This window comes from Thalassophryne amazonica, chromosome 4, assembly GCF_902500255.1.
Source record: "Thalassophryne amazonica chromosome 4, fThaAma1.1, whole genome shotgun sequence".
NCBI classification, from domain to species: Eukaryota; Metazoa; Chordata; class Actinopteri; order Batrachoidiformes; family Batrachoididae; genus Thalassophryne; species Thalassophryne amazonica.
In genome coordinates this window covers 137,187,353-137,204,646 of record NC_047106.1, presented here as the reverse complement: position 1 = coordinate 137,204,646, position 17,294 = coordinate 137,187,353, and the positions used below count along the sequence as shown (strand labels likewise).

Sequence of the window (17,294 nt, the reverse complement as noted above, 5' to 3'; positions counted from 1 at the left end):
CCCTAGTAAAAAAAACTCAATGTGGCCCTAGTTAAAAAAAAAAAAAAAACCCCAATGTGGCCCTTGTAAGAAAAAAAAAAAACAAAAAACCTCAGTGTGGTCCTAGTAAAAAAAAAAAAACAAACAAACCTCAGTGTGGTCCTAGTCAAAAAAAAAAAACCAAACAAACCTCAGTGTGGTCCTAGTCAAAAAAAACAAAACAAACAAACCTCAATGTGGCCCTCGTAAAAAAAAAAAAAAACAAACCTCAATGTGGCCCTCGTAAAAAAAAAAAAAAACAAACCTCAATGTGGCCCTCGTAAAAAAAAAAAAAAACAAACCTCAATGTGGCCCTAGTAAAAAACACCTCAATGTTGCCCTAGTAAAAAAAAAAAACTCAATGTGGCCCTAGTAAAAAAAAAAAAAGACTCAATGTGGCCCTAGTCTAAAAAAAAAAAAAAAACCTCAATGTGGCCCTCGTAAAAAACCTCAATGTGGCGCTAGTCTAAAAAAAAAAAACCCTCAATGTGGCCCTCGTAAAAAAAAATCAATGTGGCCCTAGTAAAAAAACAAAAAACAAAACATGGCCCTTGTTTAAAAAAAAAAAAAACAAAAAAAACATGGCCCTTGTTTAAAAAAAAAAACAAAACAAAACCCTGTGTTGCCCTAGTAAAAAAAAAACTCAGTGTTGTCCTAGTTGCCCGAGTTTTTCTCTCATAAAATTACATCTTTATTGTCATAAAATTGACTTTATTCTCATATTACAAGTTCTATTCTTGTAAAATTATGACTTTATTCTTGTAATATTACAACTTTATTCTCAAAGTCTAAAAAAAACCCTCAGTGTGGTCCTAGGAAAAAAAAAACCAAAAAAAAAACCTCAGTGTGGTCCTAGTAAAAAAAAAAAAAAAAAAAAACCTGTGTGGTCCTAGTAAAAAAAAAAAAAAAAAACCTGTGTGGTCGTAGTAAAAAAAAAAAAAAAAAAAAAAAAACCTCAGTGTGGTCCTAGTAAAAAAAAAAAAAAAAAAAACCTCAGTGTGGTCCTAGTAAAAAAAAAAAAAAAAAAAAAACCTCAGTGTGGTCCTAGTCAAAAAAAAAAAAAAAAAAAAAAAACCTCAGTGTGGTCCTAGTCAAAGAAAAAAACAAAAAAAAACCTCAGTGTGGTCCTAGTAAAAAAAAAAAAAAAAAAAACCCCAATGTGGCCCTAGTAAAAAAAAAAAAAAACATGGCCCTTGTTTTAAAAAAAAAAAAAAAAAACCCTGTGTGGCCCTAGTAAAAAACACCTCAATGTTGCCCTAGTAAAAAAAAAAAAAGCTCAATGTTGCCCTAGTTGCCCGAGTTTTTCTCTCATAAAATTACATCTTTATTGTCATAAAATTATGACTTTATTCTCATATTATAAGTTCTATTCTTGTAAAATTATGACTTTATTCTTGTAATATTACAACTTTATTCTCAAAGTCTAAAAAAAAATAATAATTGTGGCCCTAGTAAAAAAAAAAACAAAACAAAACATGGCCCTTGTTTAAAAAAAACAAAAAAACAAAACATGGCCCTTGTTTAAAAAAACAAAAAAAAACAAAACATGGCCCTTTTTTAAAAAAAACAAAAAAAACAAAACATGGCCCTTGTTTAAAAAAAAAAAAACCCTTTGTGGCCCTAGTAAAAAAAAACCTTTGTGGCCCTAGTAAAAAAAAAAAAGTCAATGTGGCCCTAGTAAAAAAAAAAAAGACTCAGTGTGGCCCTAGTTAAAAAAAAAAAAACTAAAAAAACAAAACATGGCCCTTGTTAAAAAAAAATAAATAAATACCCCTGTGTTGTCCTAGTAAAATAAACCTCAATGTTGCCCTAGTAAAAAAAAAAAAAACCTCAATGTGGCCCTAGTTAAAAAAAAACAAAAAACATCAATGTGGCCCTAGTTAAAAAAAAAAAAAAAACCTCAATGTGGCCCTAGTTAAAAAAAAAAAATACCTCAATGTGGCCCTAGTAAAAAACACCTCAATGTGGCCCTAGTAAAAAAAAGTCAATGTGGCCCTTGTAAAAAAAAAAAAAAAAAAAAAAAAAAAAAACAGTGTGGCCCTAGTAAAAAACAAACCTCAATGTTGCCCTAGTCAAAAAAAAAAAAGCTCAATGTTGCCCTAGTTGCCCGAGTTTTTCTCTCATAAAATTACATCTTTATTGTCATAAAATTATGACTTTATTCTCATATTAGAAGTTCTATTCTTGTAAAATTATGACTTTATTCTTGTAATATTACAACTTTATTCTCAGTCTAAAAAAAACCCCTCAGTGTGGTCCTAGTAAAAAAAAAAAAAAAAAAAAAACCCCAGTGTGGTCCTAGTCAAAAAAAAACAAAAAAAACCTCAGTGTGGTCCTAGTAAAAAAAAAAAAAAAAAAAAACCTCAGTGTGGTCCTAGTCAAAAAAAAAAAAAAAAAACCCCAATGTGGCCCTCGTAAAAAAAAAAAAAAATGTGGCCCTAGTAAAAAAAAAACCCAAAACAAAACATGGCCCTTGTTAAAAAAAAAAAAAAAAAAAAAACCCTCTGTGGCCCTAGTAAAAAAAAAAGCTCAATGTTGCCCTAGTAAAAAAAACTCAATGTGGCCCTAGTAAAAAAAAAAAATCAATGTGGCCCTAGTTAAAAAAAAAAAAAAATACCCCAATGTGGCCCTCGTAAAAAAAAAAAAAAACCCCAATGTGGCCCTCGTAAAAAAAAAAAAATACCCCAATGTGGCCCTCGTAAAAAAAAAAAAAAAAAATACCCCAATATGGCCCTTGTAAAAAAAAAAAAAAAAAACAAAACATGGCCCTTTAAAAAAAAAAAAAAAAAAAAAACCCTGTGTGGCCCTAGTAAAAAACACCTCAATGTTGCCCTAGTAAAAAAAAAAAAGAATCAATGTGGCCCTAGTAAAAAAAAAAAAAGACTCAATGTGGCCCTAGTCTAAAAAAAAAAAAAAAAAAACCCTCAATGTGGCCCTCGTAAAAAACCTCAATGTGGCCCTAGTCTAAAAAAAAAAAGACCCTCAATGTGGCCCTCGTAAAAAACCTCAATGTGGCGCTAGTCTAAAAAAAAAAAAACCCTCAATGTGGCCCTCGTAAAAAAAAAATCAATGTGGCCCTAGTAAAAAAACAAAAAACAAAACATGGCCCTTGTTTTAAAAAAAACAAACAAAAAAAACACGGCCCTTGTTTAAAAAAAAAAAAAAAAAAAAAACCCTGTGTTGCCCTAGTAAAAAAAAAAGCTCAGTGTTGTCCTAGTTGCCCGAGTTTTTCTCTCATAAAATTACATCTTTATTGTCATAAAATTGACTTTATTCTCATATTACAAGTTCTATTCTTGTAAAATTATGACTTTATTCTTGTAATATTACAACTTTATTCTCAGTCTAAAAAAAACCCCTCAGTGTGGTCCTAGTAAAAAAAAACAAAAAAAAACCTGTGTGGTCCTAGTAAAAAAAAAACAAAAAAAAAACCTCAGTGTGGTCCTAGTAAAAAAAAAAAAACAAAAAAAAAACCTCAGTGTGGTCCTAGTAAAAAAAAAAAACAAAAAAAAAAACCTCAGTGTGGTCCTAGTCAAAAAAAAAAAACAAACAAACCTCAGTGTGGTCCTAGTCAAAAAAAACCAAAACAAAACATGGCCCTTGTTTTAAAAAAAAAAAAAAAACCCTGTGTGGCCCTAGTAAAAAACACCTCAGTGTTGCCCTAGTAAAAAAAAAAAAAGCTCAATGTTGCCCTAGTTGCCCGAGTTTTTCTCTCATAAAATTACATCTTTATTGTCATAAAATTGACTTTATTCTCATATTACAAGTTCTATTCTTGTAAAATTATGACTTTATTCTTGTAATATTACAACTTTATTCTCAAAGTCTAAAAAAAACCCCTCAGTGTGGTCCTAGTAAAAAAAAACAAAAAAAAACCTCAGTGTGGTCCTAGTAAAAAAAAAAAAAACAAAAAAAAACCTCAGTGTGGTCCTAGTAAAAACAAAAAAACAAAAAAAAATCTCAGTGTGGTCCTAGTCAAAAAAAAAAAACAAACAAACCTCAGTGTGGTCGTAGTCTAAAAAAACAAAACAAAACATGGCCCTTGTTTAAAAAAAAAAAACCCTGTGTGGCCCTAGTAAAAAAAAAAAAAAAAAGACTCAATGTGGCCCTAGTAAAAAAACAAAACATGGCCCTTGTTTTAAAAAAAAAAAAAAAACCCTGTGTGGCCCTAGTAAAAAACACCTCAGTGTTGCCCTAGTAAAAAAAAAAAAAAGCTCAATGTTGCCCTAGTTGCCCGAGTTTTTCTCTCATAAAATTACATCTTTATTGTCATAAAACTATGACTTTATTCTCATATTATAAGTTCTATTCTTGTAAAATTATGACTTTATTCTTGTAATATTACAACTTTATTCTCAAAGTCTAAAAAAAAAACCCTCAATGTGGTCCTAGTAAAAAAAAAAATAATAATTGTGGCCCTAGTAAAAAAAAAAACAAAACAAAACATGGCCCTTGTTTAAAAAAAACAAAAAAACAAAACATGGCCCTTGTTTAAAAAAAACAAAAAAACAAAACATGGCCCTTGTTTTAAAAAAAAAAAAAAAAACCCTGTGTAGCCCTAGTAAAAAACACCTCAGTGTTGCCCTAGTAAAAAAAAAAAAAAAGCTCAATGTTGCCCTAGTTGCCCGAGTTTTTCTCTCATAAAATTACATCTTTATTGTCATAAAATTGACTTTATTCTCATATTACAAGTTCTATTCTTGTAAAATTATGACTTTATTCTTGTAATATTACAACTTTATTCTCAAAGTCTAAAAAAAACCCCTCAGTGTGGTCCTAGTAAAAAAAAACAAAAAAAAACCTCAGTGTGGTCCTAGTAAAAAAAAAAAAAACAAAAAAAAACCTCAGTGTGGTCCTAGTAAAAAAAAAAAAAAACAAAAAAAAACCTCAGTGTGGTCCTAGTCAAAAAAAAAAAAACAAACAAACCTCAGTGTGGTCGTAGTCTAAAAAAACAAAACAAAACATGGCCCTTGTTTAAAAAAAAAAAACCCTGTGTGGCCCTAGTAAAAAAAAAAAAAAAAGACTCAATGTGGCCCTAGTAAAAAAAACAAAACATGGCCCTTGTTTTAAAAAAAAAAAAAAAAACCCTGTGTGGCCCTAGTAAAAAACACCTCAGTGTTGCCCTAGTAAAAAAAAAAAAAGCTCAATGTTGCCCTAGTTGCCCGAGTTTTTCTCTCATAAAATTACATCTTTATTGTCATAAAACTATGACTTTATTCTCATATTATAAGTTCTATTCTTGTAAAATTATGACTTTATTCTTGTAATATTACAACTTTATTCTCAAAGTCTAAAAAAAAAAACCCTCAATGTGGTCCTAGTAAAAAAAAAAATAATAATTGTGGCCCTAGTAAAAAAAAAAACAAAACAAAACATGGCCCTTGTTTAAAAAAAACAAAAAAACAAAACATGGCCCTTGTTTAAAAAAAAACAAAAAAACAAAACATGGCCCTTGTTTAAAAAAAACAAAAAAACAAAACATGGCCCTTGTTTAAAAAAAACAAAACATGGACCTTGTTTAAAAAAAAAAAAAAAAAAACCCTTTGTGGCCCTAGTAAAAAAAGACTGTGGCCCTAGTTTTAAAAAAAAATCAATGTGGCCCTAGTAAAAAAAAAAACAAAACAAAACATGGCCCTTGTTAAAAAAATAAAAAATAAATACCCCTGTGTGGTCCTAGTAAAAAAACCTCAATGTTGCCCTAGTAAAAAAAAAAAAACCTCAATGTGGCCCTAGTAAAAAACACCTCAATGTTGCCCTAGTAAAAAAAAAACCTCAATGTGGCCCTTGTAAAAAAACAAAACAAAACAAAAAACCAGTGTGGCCCTAGTAAAAAAACAAACCTCAATGTTGCCCTAGTCAAAGAAAAAAAACTCAATGTGGCCCTAAAACGCTGTCGTAATTTATAGCTGAAAAACTGCCAAGAAAGTTTTTCCTTGATTCTGCATATAGATTCATTGAATCTGTGTTTACCTACGCAAAGATGTTCATTGACATTGAATCATGGATGCCACTTTACCCAAATTTGGTCTTTTTTTTTTTTTGCTGTGTTCATTAATGTAGTAATCTGCACTCCTTTGCTGGTAGCTTTTGGAAGCCTTTGTGAACGAGCGTCACTTTAATAGCCTTGAGTCAATCTGCTCCAGTTCACAAAACTCAAATCAGCTGTTCTGGAGCTGCAATGTGAGTGTACTAATGTGAGGGTATTTTACCTCAGAATTCAGGATTAACAGGCTGAAGTAAACTCCAGCTTTCTGGAGTACACAACTGTGGAGGCTGTCTGATAATTTAAATATTACTTCTGGACGTGACTGACTTTTTATTCTTTGTAGAATGTTGATCAGTTTCCACTCTGCTTCTCAGAGATTTCCTTTACCTCTAACACAATAAATGCTACTATAGAAGACAGAGCAAGTACTTTCTGTTTGTCTGCACTCTAAAGTTTGGTCTAATTGACCTTCAACCTTGATGTTGGTAATGCCCATACTGTGTCTGGGATTGAGGGTCTAAAGGTCAACTTCAAAATGTTAATTTATTTCTTTGTTGAACAATTGGATATGGTTGAGGTACATGTAGGTCACTGAGGTCATGATCACTGTCAACAGTAAACCTCAAAATAGAGGAATGAACAGAAGGAAAAGGTGTGTGAAGTGGCCTTCAATATGAAGCTTCAGGGAAAGTGAGTTGTGACCAAATAAATGCAGAGACAGAGCTGTGACAGGATACATTTGTATTTTTCTTTCCTTTTTAATTTAGAGTAAGCTTACGCAGACCTCACGAACAGTTTTACAGAAAACATCTTTAATATCTTTATCAGGAGGAGGAGAAGACCATCGATGGAGAGGATGATGATGATGAGTGGGAGGATGCCAGTGATGGAGAGGATGATAATGAAGTGGATGAAAAGAGTAATGGCTCAGAGGGAGAACAGAACTCCAGAAAAGAAGGAAAGAAAGACACTGTGAAACAACTGAGTGAAACCAGCTCCCCCAAATCTCCTGCATCTTGGTCTCAAACCACAACAACAGGAAGCCCCAAAGACCAGCGGGCTCCCAGGCCGAAGGTTCACATCCCGCCCATCAGTGCTACACCGGAGACAGTGGAAGGAGGCAAACCCATTAGCCCCTTCGCTCTGCTGGACAGCCACCAACCTGTGTCCGACTGGGGAGAGGAGATGGACATGTTGTCACCCCGAACCTCCATAGAAAATGATTTGAAACCTCCTAGTGCTGAGGTCATTCCCCCTCAGAAGAAGAATCAAGAAGAGGAAAGACGGAGCCCAGCTGCCAGCTCTAGTGAACCTGTTAAACATCACGGTGAGTATACCAATGCATGGAGACAATTCAGTGTTTCCTCCAAGTTTGAGCCATAGTGTGAGATATTTTTGGATCATGTAGTGTTGTGAGCTGAGGCTGGCGCACAGTGGCAAGTGGCAGCTTAACTTAAATTACTGTATTTATTCAATTAACCCATTTATGCCCAGATTTTTTTTTTTTGAGTTGTAAGGCATGTAATGTTATCAGTTGAGTCCCTCTTTGAGATTTTATATTGTGAGTAGAAAATGACAGTGATACACTTCGGCAACAGTTGTTACCAGTGGGGCAAAGTGGCCTAACCCCCCAAAAGCAGGTCATGGAGGCCAAACCCTCCATGACCTGCTGTTGCCTGCAGGTCATGGAGGCAACAGCTCCAGTAAGGGAACCCCAGACTTCCCGTAATGTTGGTTTGTAGGTTAATGGTTGTATATGAAGTGGCGCTTGTTGAGGTACAAACTAGTACAGAAAAAGCTGCTTTTCTGGGGATTAATTGCATAAATGTGCGAGTCATGCGACGGAGAACTTTAAAAGGTACCACTCTGCAGCGGACTTAGAAAAAAGAGTGAATCATCCAAATATAATCTTTTTAAATGCACATAATGCCTGGCGCTTATTTAAGGCAGTCGTTTATTTTTTCAGACGGGGTTTTGACTCAGTCATTAAATGAGGCAGGTCCCGATTCAAGGTCAGGAGTTTAGTCAAGGAAATATGTAAACCTAATTGGTGTTGCCTGCAGGTCATGGAGGCAACAGCTCCAGTAAGGGAACCCCAGACTTCCCTTTCCTGTGCCACATTGACCACCTCTGACTGGTGGATCCCGAGGCCTTCCCAGGACAGTGTGGAGATGTAATCTCTCCACCTAGTCCTGGGTATTCCCTGGGGTCTCCTCCTCCCAGATGGACGTGCCTGGAACACCTCTTCAGGGAGGCGCCCAGGAGGCATCCTTATATACCATACCATACCATACCCTTTATTTATGTAGCACATTTCACAAACACAGTTTCCAAAGTGCTGTACACAAAAAAAAAAAAAAACACAGAGGACCACACACTCACGTGGTGCTAAAAGCCAAAGCATAAAAATGGGTCTTCAGACGAGACTTAAAACACTCTACAGTGGGGGCTGTTCGGATATTAAGGGGCAAATCATTCCACAGCTGAGGGCCCACCACAGAAAAAGCCCTGTCTCCCCTGGCACCACATCACATCACAGGCACCACAAGGTGGAACTGGCCCTCAGACGTGCAAAACACGGGGAGGCTGATAAATTCGGATGAGGTCCGAAATGTACGTTGGGTCCAGTCCATTCAAAGCTTTAAAAACAAACAATAAAATCTTAAAATCAACTCTAAAACGAACTGGAAGCCAGTGCAAAGACGCCAGAACTGGAGTAATGTGCTCTCGCCTTCTGCTCCCAGTTAAGAGATGCGCAGCAGAATTCTGGGCCAACTGTAAGCGAGAAAGTGCATTTTGGCTGATGCCGATAAAAAGTGCATTACAGTAGTCTAAACGAGAGGACACAAAAGCGTGCACGACTGGTTCAAAGGCATTGAGAGATAAAAAAGGTTTAACTTTGGATAAAAGACACAAATGATAAAATCCAGATTTGACAACGGCGTTTACCTGCTTGTCAAATTTAAAATCTTTGTCAATAATGACGCCAAGGTTGGTGACAGACTGTTTCACGTACTGTTTAAGAGGGCCCAGGTCCAAGAGGGGGTCAATCTTTCCAAATAATATGACCTCTGTTTTATCCTCATTTAGACTTAAAAAGTTGTTGGCCAACCAAACCTTGACGTCACTCAAACAATTCAAAAGAGGCGCCAAAGGGGCAGAAGCAAGTTTTTTGAGTGGCAGGTAAATCTGGCAGTCATCTGCGTAAAAATGATATTGTAAGCCATGATTTTTAAAGATTTGACTCAGTGGGAGGAGGTAGAGGGCAAAAAGAACAGGCGCTAGAATTGACCCCTGCGGTACTCCATAATTTAGAGATGCAGAGGAAGAGGTGAAATCCCCCAATTTGACAGAGCAGCTCCTCCCACTGAGATAAGACCTGAACCACTCCAGGGCAGTCCCCCTAACCCCCACACAGTTTTCTAAGCGATTTAAAAGAGTTATGTGGTCAACTGTGTCAAACGCAGCTGACAAGTCTAAAAGGACTAATTATTAAAGATTATTAATGTAAGACTAATTAAAGATTAACTTATCAGATGCTCGAACCACCTCAGCTGGCTCCTTTCAACGCAAAGAAGCAGCGAGTCTACTCCAACCTCCCCACGGATAACCAAACTTCTCACCCTACACCCAGAGTAGGAACGAAGGTTGACCAGTAGATCGAGCGCTTTGCCTTTTGGCTCAGCTCCCTTTTCGTCATAACAGTACGGTAGAGTGAATGCAGTACTGCCCCTGCTGCATTGATTCTCTGACTAATCTCATGCTCCATTGTCCCCTCACTCATGAACAAGACCCTGAGGTACTTGAACTCCTTCACTTGGGGCATAACCGTATTCCCTACCTGTAGTAGGCAATCCATTGGTTTCCTGCTGAGAACCATGGCCTCAGATTTAGAGGTGCTGATCCTCATCCCAGTCGCTTCACACTCAGCTGCAAACCGATCCCGAGTGTTGGAAGTCACAGGCCGATGAAGCCAACAGGACCACATCATCTGCAAAAAGCAGTGATGAGACCCTGGGCCCTCCAAACTGGAAACCCTCCTCCCCCCGACTGCACCTTGATATCCTGTTTGTAATATTCATGGACAAGGCACAGCCCTGGCAGAGGCCAAACCCCACCAGAAACGAGTCCAACTTATTGCCAAGCACCCGAACACAGCTCTCGCTTTGCGAGTGCAGAGATTGGATGGCCCTGAGAAGGGACCCCCTCACTCCATACTCCCCCAACACCTCCCACAGTATCTCCCGGGGTACCCAATCATACGCATTCTCCAAGTCCACAAAACACATGTAGACTGGGTAGGCATACTCCCAGGCACTCTCCAGGATCCTTGTGAGTGCAAAGAGCAGGTCATTTGTTCCATGACCAGGACAGAACCCGCATTGTTCCTCTTCAATCAGAGTTTCGACTATCGGCCGAACCCTCCTTTCCAGCACCCTGGAGTAGACTTTACCAGGGAGGCTGAGTAGTGTGATGCCCATGTAGTTTGCACACACGCTCTGGTCCCCCTTTTTAAATATGGGGACCACCACCCCAGTTTGCCACTCCTTAGGCACTTTCCCAGACCTCAATGCAATGTTGAAGAGATGTCTCATCCAAGACAATCCCTCCCCACCCAGAGCCTTCAGCATTTCTTGACGGATCTCATCAATTCCTGGGGCCTTGCCACTGCAGAGTTGCTTGACTACCTCAGTGACTTCCACCAGGGAAATGGATGAAAATCCTCCATCAGTTTCCAGCTCTGCCCCTACCATAGAGGGCGCTCCGGTCTGATGCAGGAGTTCCTCAAAGTGTTCCTTTCTGCGCCAGATTACATCCTCAGTTGAGGTCAATAGAGTCCCATCCTTACTGTAGACAGCTTGGAAGGTGGCCCGTTTTCCCCTCCTGAGGTGCCTCACAGTCCACCAGAAGCACCTTGGTGCCGACCGAGAGAGTGGTTCCGGAGCCGAGGCTCTGCGTGGAGGCAAGGCCCACCAGATCTAACTGGTATCACTCCACCTCCTGCACAAGCTCCAGCTCCTTCCCCCACAGCGAGGTGACGTTCCACACCCCTAGAGCCAGCCCCTGCCACCCGGGTCTGGCCCTTTCACTGCCGCCCATGGGACAACGCACCTGACACCGGCGGTTCCCCATGCCAGTGGTGAGCTCACAGGGTGGAGATGGAAGGTCCACGTTGCCTTTTCGGGCTGTGCCCGACTGGGCATGCAGGCTTCTCTTGCATGCAGTACGCATGTCCGTACGTAACGTAAGGCCGTACTGTGTACAGTGACTGTCCATGTTTGCGCATGCAAACGATCATCAGTAAACGTCCCCCTTCACAAAATTTGCAGGCCCCAGGGGCCTTTAATGGAGTAAATACAGTACATAGCAAAATGGATGAAATCCGTTATTTGTATAAAATGACCAAAATCTGTTATATGTATGTAACAGATTAGTTACAGTCAGGAGACGCCAAACAATCTACGGGGGATCCTGAATTGGGACCTGCATCATTTACACCCCTCGCATGTACCGGATAGAGCAGTCTGAGTGCCAGTCGCAACAGAGGTATGAAATGAAGTTCAGCACTGACACGCACTGATTTGAGGAAAGTGGGTACTGTATTTCTTTGATCAGGCATTTATTTATTTTTTAAAATTGTGCTATTGTGTGTTTAAATGAGGCAGGCTTGTATTCAAGGCCGGCGATTATTAACAAAATGTTGCTTACCGCCTGGACTGTAATATGGTGTTAAGTTTCACACATATCCCTGGGTGTGGTGAACCAAAGATCACCTAATCTAACCGCTTTAGATCAGATCCCTCTACGTGGCTGCGAACCCTCTCTGTAGCCTGATGCACACCTGCCAAACAACGGAGACCGCAAGGGCTGTGATTGGTCACTTTTCCAGTTTCACAACTCCCTCTCCCGTCATATTTTAATAGTTTTTGCAGTGCGCCCGCCGATTACATTTCAATCATGGATCAAATACGTTTGGCAGAAAAGTCCGTAAATATGACCAACTTTGCAACATGGAGTTGGAAAAAGACGCTCAAACCTGCAATACATGGAGGAAAATTGTACATACTGGTAATGTTGGTTTGTAGGTTAATGGTTGTATATGAAGTGGCGCTTGTTGAGGTACAAACTAGTACAGAAAAAGCTGCTTTTCTGGGGATTAATTGCATAAATGTGCGAGTCATGCGACGGAGAACTTTAAAAGGTACCACTCTGCAGCGGACTTAGAAAAAAGAGTGAATCATCCAAATATAATCTTTTTAAATGCACATAATGCCTGGCGCTTATTTAAGGCAGTCGTTTATTTTTTCAGACGGGGTTTTGACTCAGTCATTAAATGAGGCAGGTCCCGATTCAAGGTCAGGAGTTTAGTCAAGGAAATATGTAAACCTAATTGGTGCTGGGGATTCCCTGTAGAGTGTTTGCCGCCTCCTGAGTGGATTTCATGGATCCACCAGGATTTTACCACTTCTAGGGACAGCCTGCTGTTGCGTAATACAAACACAGCATCACTTCTAATGGAGAAAGGGTGTTTTTGGCTGCAATCACCTAAGCAGTCGTGTTTCGTGGTTTTTTTTTTTTTTTTGGTTCCCCGTGGAGAAGAAAAGGCTAGACAGATGGGAGACGTCGTGTCGGTAAGTTTTAGCATACACACCTTGACAGAGTAGCTCCGTTCTCTCAGCTGCACAACTGCCTTGACATGACATGTCCACTCTCCACCACACTGTCACTTTTTCTTTACTTTATCACTTTGTTTGCCATGTAATTTGCCCAAAAACTCAGAGAAAGTTCCGTGTTTCTGATGGGGACATATGAGGGCTGTCCCCAGATGTAGGATTATTGCCTCATATGCGTCGTATTTTAACCCTTTAGCGCCCACCCACAAACAAGCTGCGCTGCCCAGTAAACATGTTCGTTTTTTTTTTTAGTAAAAGCAAATGGATCTCAAAGAACTGGAACCATAAAATAATGAATTTTATCATTGTGGTATGGTGAGCTGAGGATCACTGTCTTATCTTTATTCTTATTTTTTCGTAGAGTTGCTGCTAATACTGTAATTCACCTTTTCCTGATTCACAGTGGCAGCTTTTCACTCTGAATTGGAAGGTTCAGCTAAAGTTACCAAGCTAAGGGGACTTGCCTGAAATCATGAGTTTGAAATATATATTGAAACCCATTTGAAACTAATTCTGTCCTTTGAGGCAAAGAGTTAAAAAAAAAAAAAAAGGGAGAGTGACTCTAAACCGGACAGTCCACTTTCAAATAAAACAGGACCAACAGAAAAGCATAGTTGAAGGGTTTTCAACACTCAGCTTCAGTTCGGACAAAACTTCAGTAAGTAATGAAACTGAAGAACATTTCTTTCCTTTCTCTGTGTGCAGAGAGATATTACCTGCTGCAAACATCCTTTTGGATCACAACTCCATTGATACATTGACGAAGAATGTTTGGAGCGTTTTATTTTAATTTTATGTCTTTAACAGTTGACACAGCAGAGCTCCCGTCCTCCGCTGAGATCCAGGAAATCAAGCAGACCTCCTCTGAACCAGCAGGCCCAACAGAAGACAGCACAGACTCCACTGGGACGGATGTGGCACTCTCTGTAGAAATGGAACTGCCCTCAGGTCAGCCATCTTTAGGTAAATGTTCCTTTGAGGCTGTGGCTTTCATTGAGAAATCCCTTATTATACTGGAATGACGACCCTCCTCCCTGTTGCACTCCCACCTGTTTTGTGTTTGGGTAAAAATTATAGTGAATAAAAAATAATGTTCAATCATTTCAGTAGGTTTTCGAGTAGGTGTAGATAAAAAAAAAAAACAACACAATAGAGACATTGGCTTTGTAGTGACATCAATATCCAGATCATGATTACATTTATGTGAGTTTTAGATCAACCTTGTCCAGTTTTACTCAACATGAATAACTCTGACAGCCTAAACTTTCATCTAGCCTTTCTTTAATCTATCTATCTTATCTATCTAATCTTATCTATCTAATCTATCTGTCGAGGAAAATAAGTATTTGAACACCCTGCAATTTTGCAAGTTCTCCCACTTAGAAATCATGGAGGGGTCTGAAATTTTCATCTCAGGTGCATGTCCACTGTGAGAGACATAATCTAAAAAAAAAAATCCGGAAATCACAATGTATGATTTTTTAAAAATAATTTATTTGTATGTTACTGCAGAAAATAAGTATTTGATCCCCTACCAACCAGCAAGAATTTTGGCTCTCACAGACCTGTTAATTTTTCTTTAAGAAGCCCTCTTATTCTGCACTCTTTACCTGTATTAATTGCACCTGTTTGAACATGTTACCTGTATAAAAGACACCTGTTCACACACTCAATCAATCACACTCCAACATGTCCACCATAGCCAAGACCAAAGAGCTGTCTAAGGACACCAGGGACAAAACTGTAGACCTGCACAAGGCTGGGATGGACTACAGGATAACAGGCAAGCAGCTTGGTAGAAGACAACAACTGTTATGATTATTTATTAGAAAGTGGAAGAAACACAAGATGACTGTCAAGCTCCCTCGGTCTGGGATTCCATGCAAGATCTCACTTTGTGGGGTAAGGATGATTCTGAGAAAGCTCAGAACTACACAGGAGGACCTGGTCAATGACCTGAAGAGAGCTGGGACCACAGTCACAAAGATTACATTAGTAACACATGATGCTGTCATGGTTTAAAATCCTGCAGTGCAGCAAGGTCCCCCTGCTCAAGCCAGCACATGTCCAGGCCTGTTTGAAGTTCACCAGTGACCATCTGGTTGATCCAGAGGAGGCATGGGAGAAGATCATGTGGTCAGATGAGACCAGAATAGAGCTTTTTGGAATCAACTCCACTTACCATGTTTAGAGGATGAGAACAACCCCAAGAAAACCATCCTAACCGTGAAGTATGGGGGTGGAAACATCATACTCTGGGGGTGCTCTTCTGCAAAGGGGACAGGACGACTGCACCATATTGAAGGGAGGATGGATGGAGTCATGTATTGCGAGATTTTGGCAAACAACCTCCTTCCCTCAATAAGAGCATTGAAGATGGGTCATGGCTGGGTCTTCCAGCATGACAATGACCCAAAACACACAGCCAGGGGAACTAAGGAGGGTCTCCGTAAGAAGCATTTCAAGGTCCTGGAGTGGCCTGGCCAGTCTCCAGACCTGAACTCAATAGAAAATCTTTGGAGGGAGCTGAAACTCCAAACCTGAAAGATTTGGAGAAGATCTGTATGGAGGAGTGGACCAAAATCCCTGCTGCAGTGTGTGAAAACTTGGTGCAAAACTACAGGAAACATTTGACCTCTGTAATTGCAAACAAAGGCTACTGTACCAAATATTAACATTGATTTTCACAGGTGTTGAAATACTTATTTGCAGCAGTAACATACAAATAAATTGTTAACAAATCATACATTGTGAGTTCCAATTTTTTTTTTTTTTTTAGATTATGTCTCTCACAGATGAAAATTTCAGACCCCCCATGATTTCTAAGTGGGAGAACTTGCAAAATCACAGGGTGTTCAAATACTTATTTTCCTCACTGTATATCTATCTCTATCTATATATATCTACAGTGAGGAAAATAAGTATTTGAACACCTACCAACCAGCAAGAATTCTGGCTCTCACAGACCTGTTAATTTTTCTTTAAGAAAATTAAGGAAACGTTTGACCTCTGTAATTGCAAACAAAGGCTACTGTACCAAATATTAACATTTATTTTCACAGGTGTTCAAATACTTATATAAAAGCACCAGCAACTTTTTTTTCCAATTGCTCTAAATGAGAACAGAGCATATACGGCCCCTAAGAGGAAAAACATCCAGCGTTCCCCCTTAGTGCTTGACCTTTTTTATGTAGTTTCAGAACTTTTCAGAAAGGCACTGTGTTATTATTGCAGCATCTTCTTAGGTAACGAATCAGATGGGGCAAATCTTTTCATCCTCATGAATCACGATAGAAGCTGTTTCTGCCGTCACTGTCTACAGTCAGCTGATTCGTCACGCAAAATATATGACACCAGAGACATAACACCTCATTTGTGACATATGACCAGGCACTGTGTTCCTGGTGACTGCTTTTATCAATGTAGCTTAAATATAAGCTATTCATTAGCTGTGGAAACAAATCCCATGAGTAGCACTCTTTCTTTTAAAGGGTTTTTTTTTTTGCCCCCCCCCCCCCAAAAAGCAAAAAAACAAACAAACAAAAAAATACTATATGGGCACACTGTGACCATACCCAGTCAGTCTGCAGTTTTCCAAAGTGCATGCCCATTTCTACCTCAGATATACATCTACAAATATTTGTGATGTTTGCTGCCTTCCCAAGATAATTTTGTGATTGTAGTCACAACATTAAGTTAATTATTTTAATAAGTTACAAGACGTGCTGCTTGTATTTTTTTTTTTAAGTCGGACACATATTTTTGCACAGTTAAATGTTTACAGTGTTTTTTGTTTATAAAGTATTCTAAAGTTAAAATAATAAACCCTCTTGTCTAGGCCTCAGTCATTATACTCTTAAACTATATGTATTCATGATATCATGAATATCAAAATTATGGGGGGGGAATCTTGATTTTATTATTATTTTTTTTTTTTATTTTATTTACTTTGCCCAACCCAGCTGTAATGTATTTATTTGTTAATTCATTTTCCAATTAAGGATCATGGGGGCGTTGGAGCCTTTCCCAGCAGTCATCAGGTGAGAGGAATAATAAATCCTGACACCAGTCTTCATAGCGTAGACATACTGTTAACATAATAGTAGTAAAAAGAAAACAATGTCCAAGTGTTTTCAAATTTAATATTTAGCAAATGAATATATATATAAAAAAATTTATGGCCTCAGCTCTAACTGTGTCATTTAATCTTAATGTGGTTCAATGAATGTTGAGTGCAAATTTAATTTATTTTTTTTAAGGCAACTCCTGCAGAGCTGCTAACATTTTGGGCTGTTCTTGATCTGTTTGTTTTTGATCCATTTTTAGGTTAAATTTCACACAGTAGGAAACGCTTTGTTGTAAAAAACAAACGTGGATTAACATTATTGCTGCATTTGTATCTCCGCCAAAGTGAAAACCTGCCTCCACATGCTGACTGTAAATTTACTGTACCACTCTCTATAGAGCGTTTTCATGTGATGTATTGATCACGTCATTTTGTGCCCTGCGGCCATTCTGGATTACGACGCGGTGGCCGCTGTGCTACGTGCATTTGGCGAACAATTGCAGAAGCTTCAACAATGGTCAACTTATGTGCTTTCGTCAGTTGTTCAAAC

The 17,294-nt window shown here is 38.5% G+C and overlaps 1 protein-coding gene across 3 annotated transcripts in view; it reads left to right on the top strand.

Annotated features, from left to right (window-relative positions):
- ccdc9 (coiled-coil domain containing 9) overlaps positions 1-17,294 on the top strand; it is a 140,322-nt gene that overhangs the window by 85,423 nt on the left and 37,605 nt on the right. For 2 of the 3 annotated variants that reach the window (XM_034168658.1, XM_034168657.1), the window contains exons 12-13: positions 6,833-7,331; positions 13,486-13,641. In XM_034168658.1, the coding sequence (XP_034024549.1) occupies positions 6,833-7,331; positions 13,486-13,641 (655 nt within the window). The remainder of the gene's footprint in view (positions 1-6,832; positions 7,332-13,485; positions 13,642-17,294) is intronic. The other variant, XM_034168660.1, reaches the window with a different exon arrangement.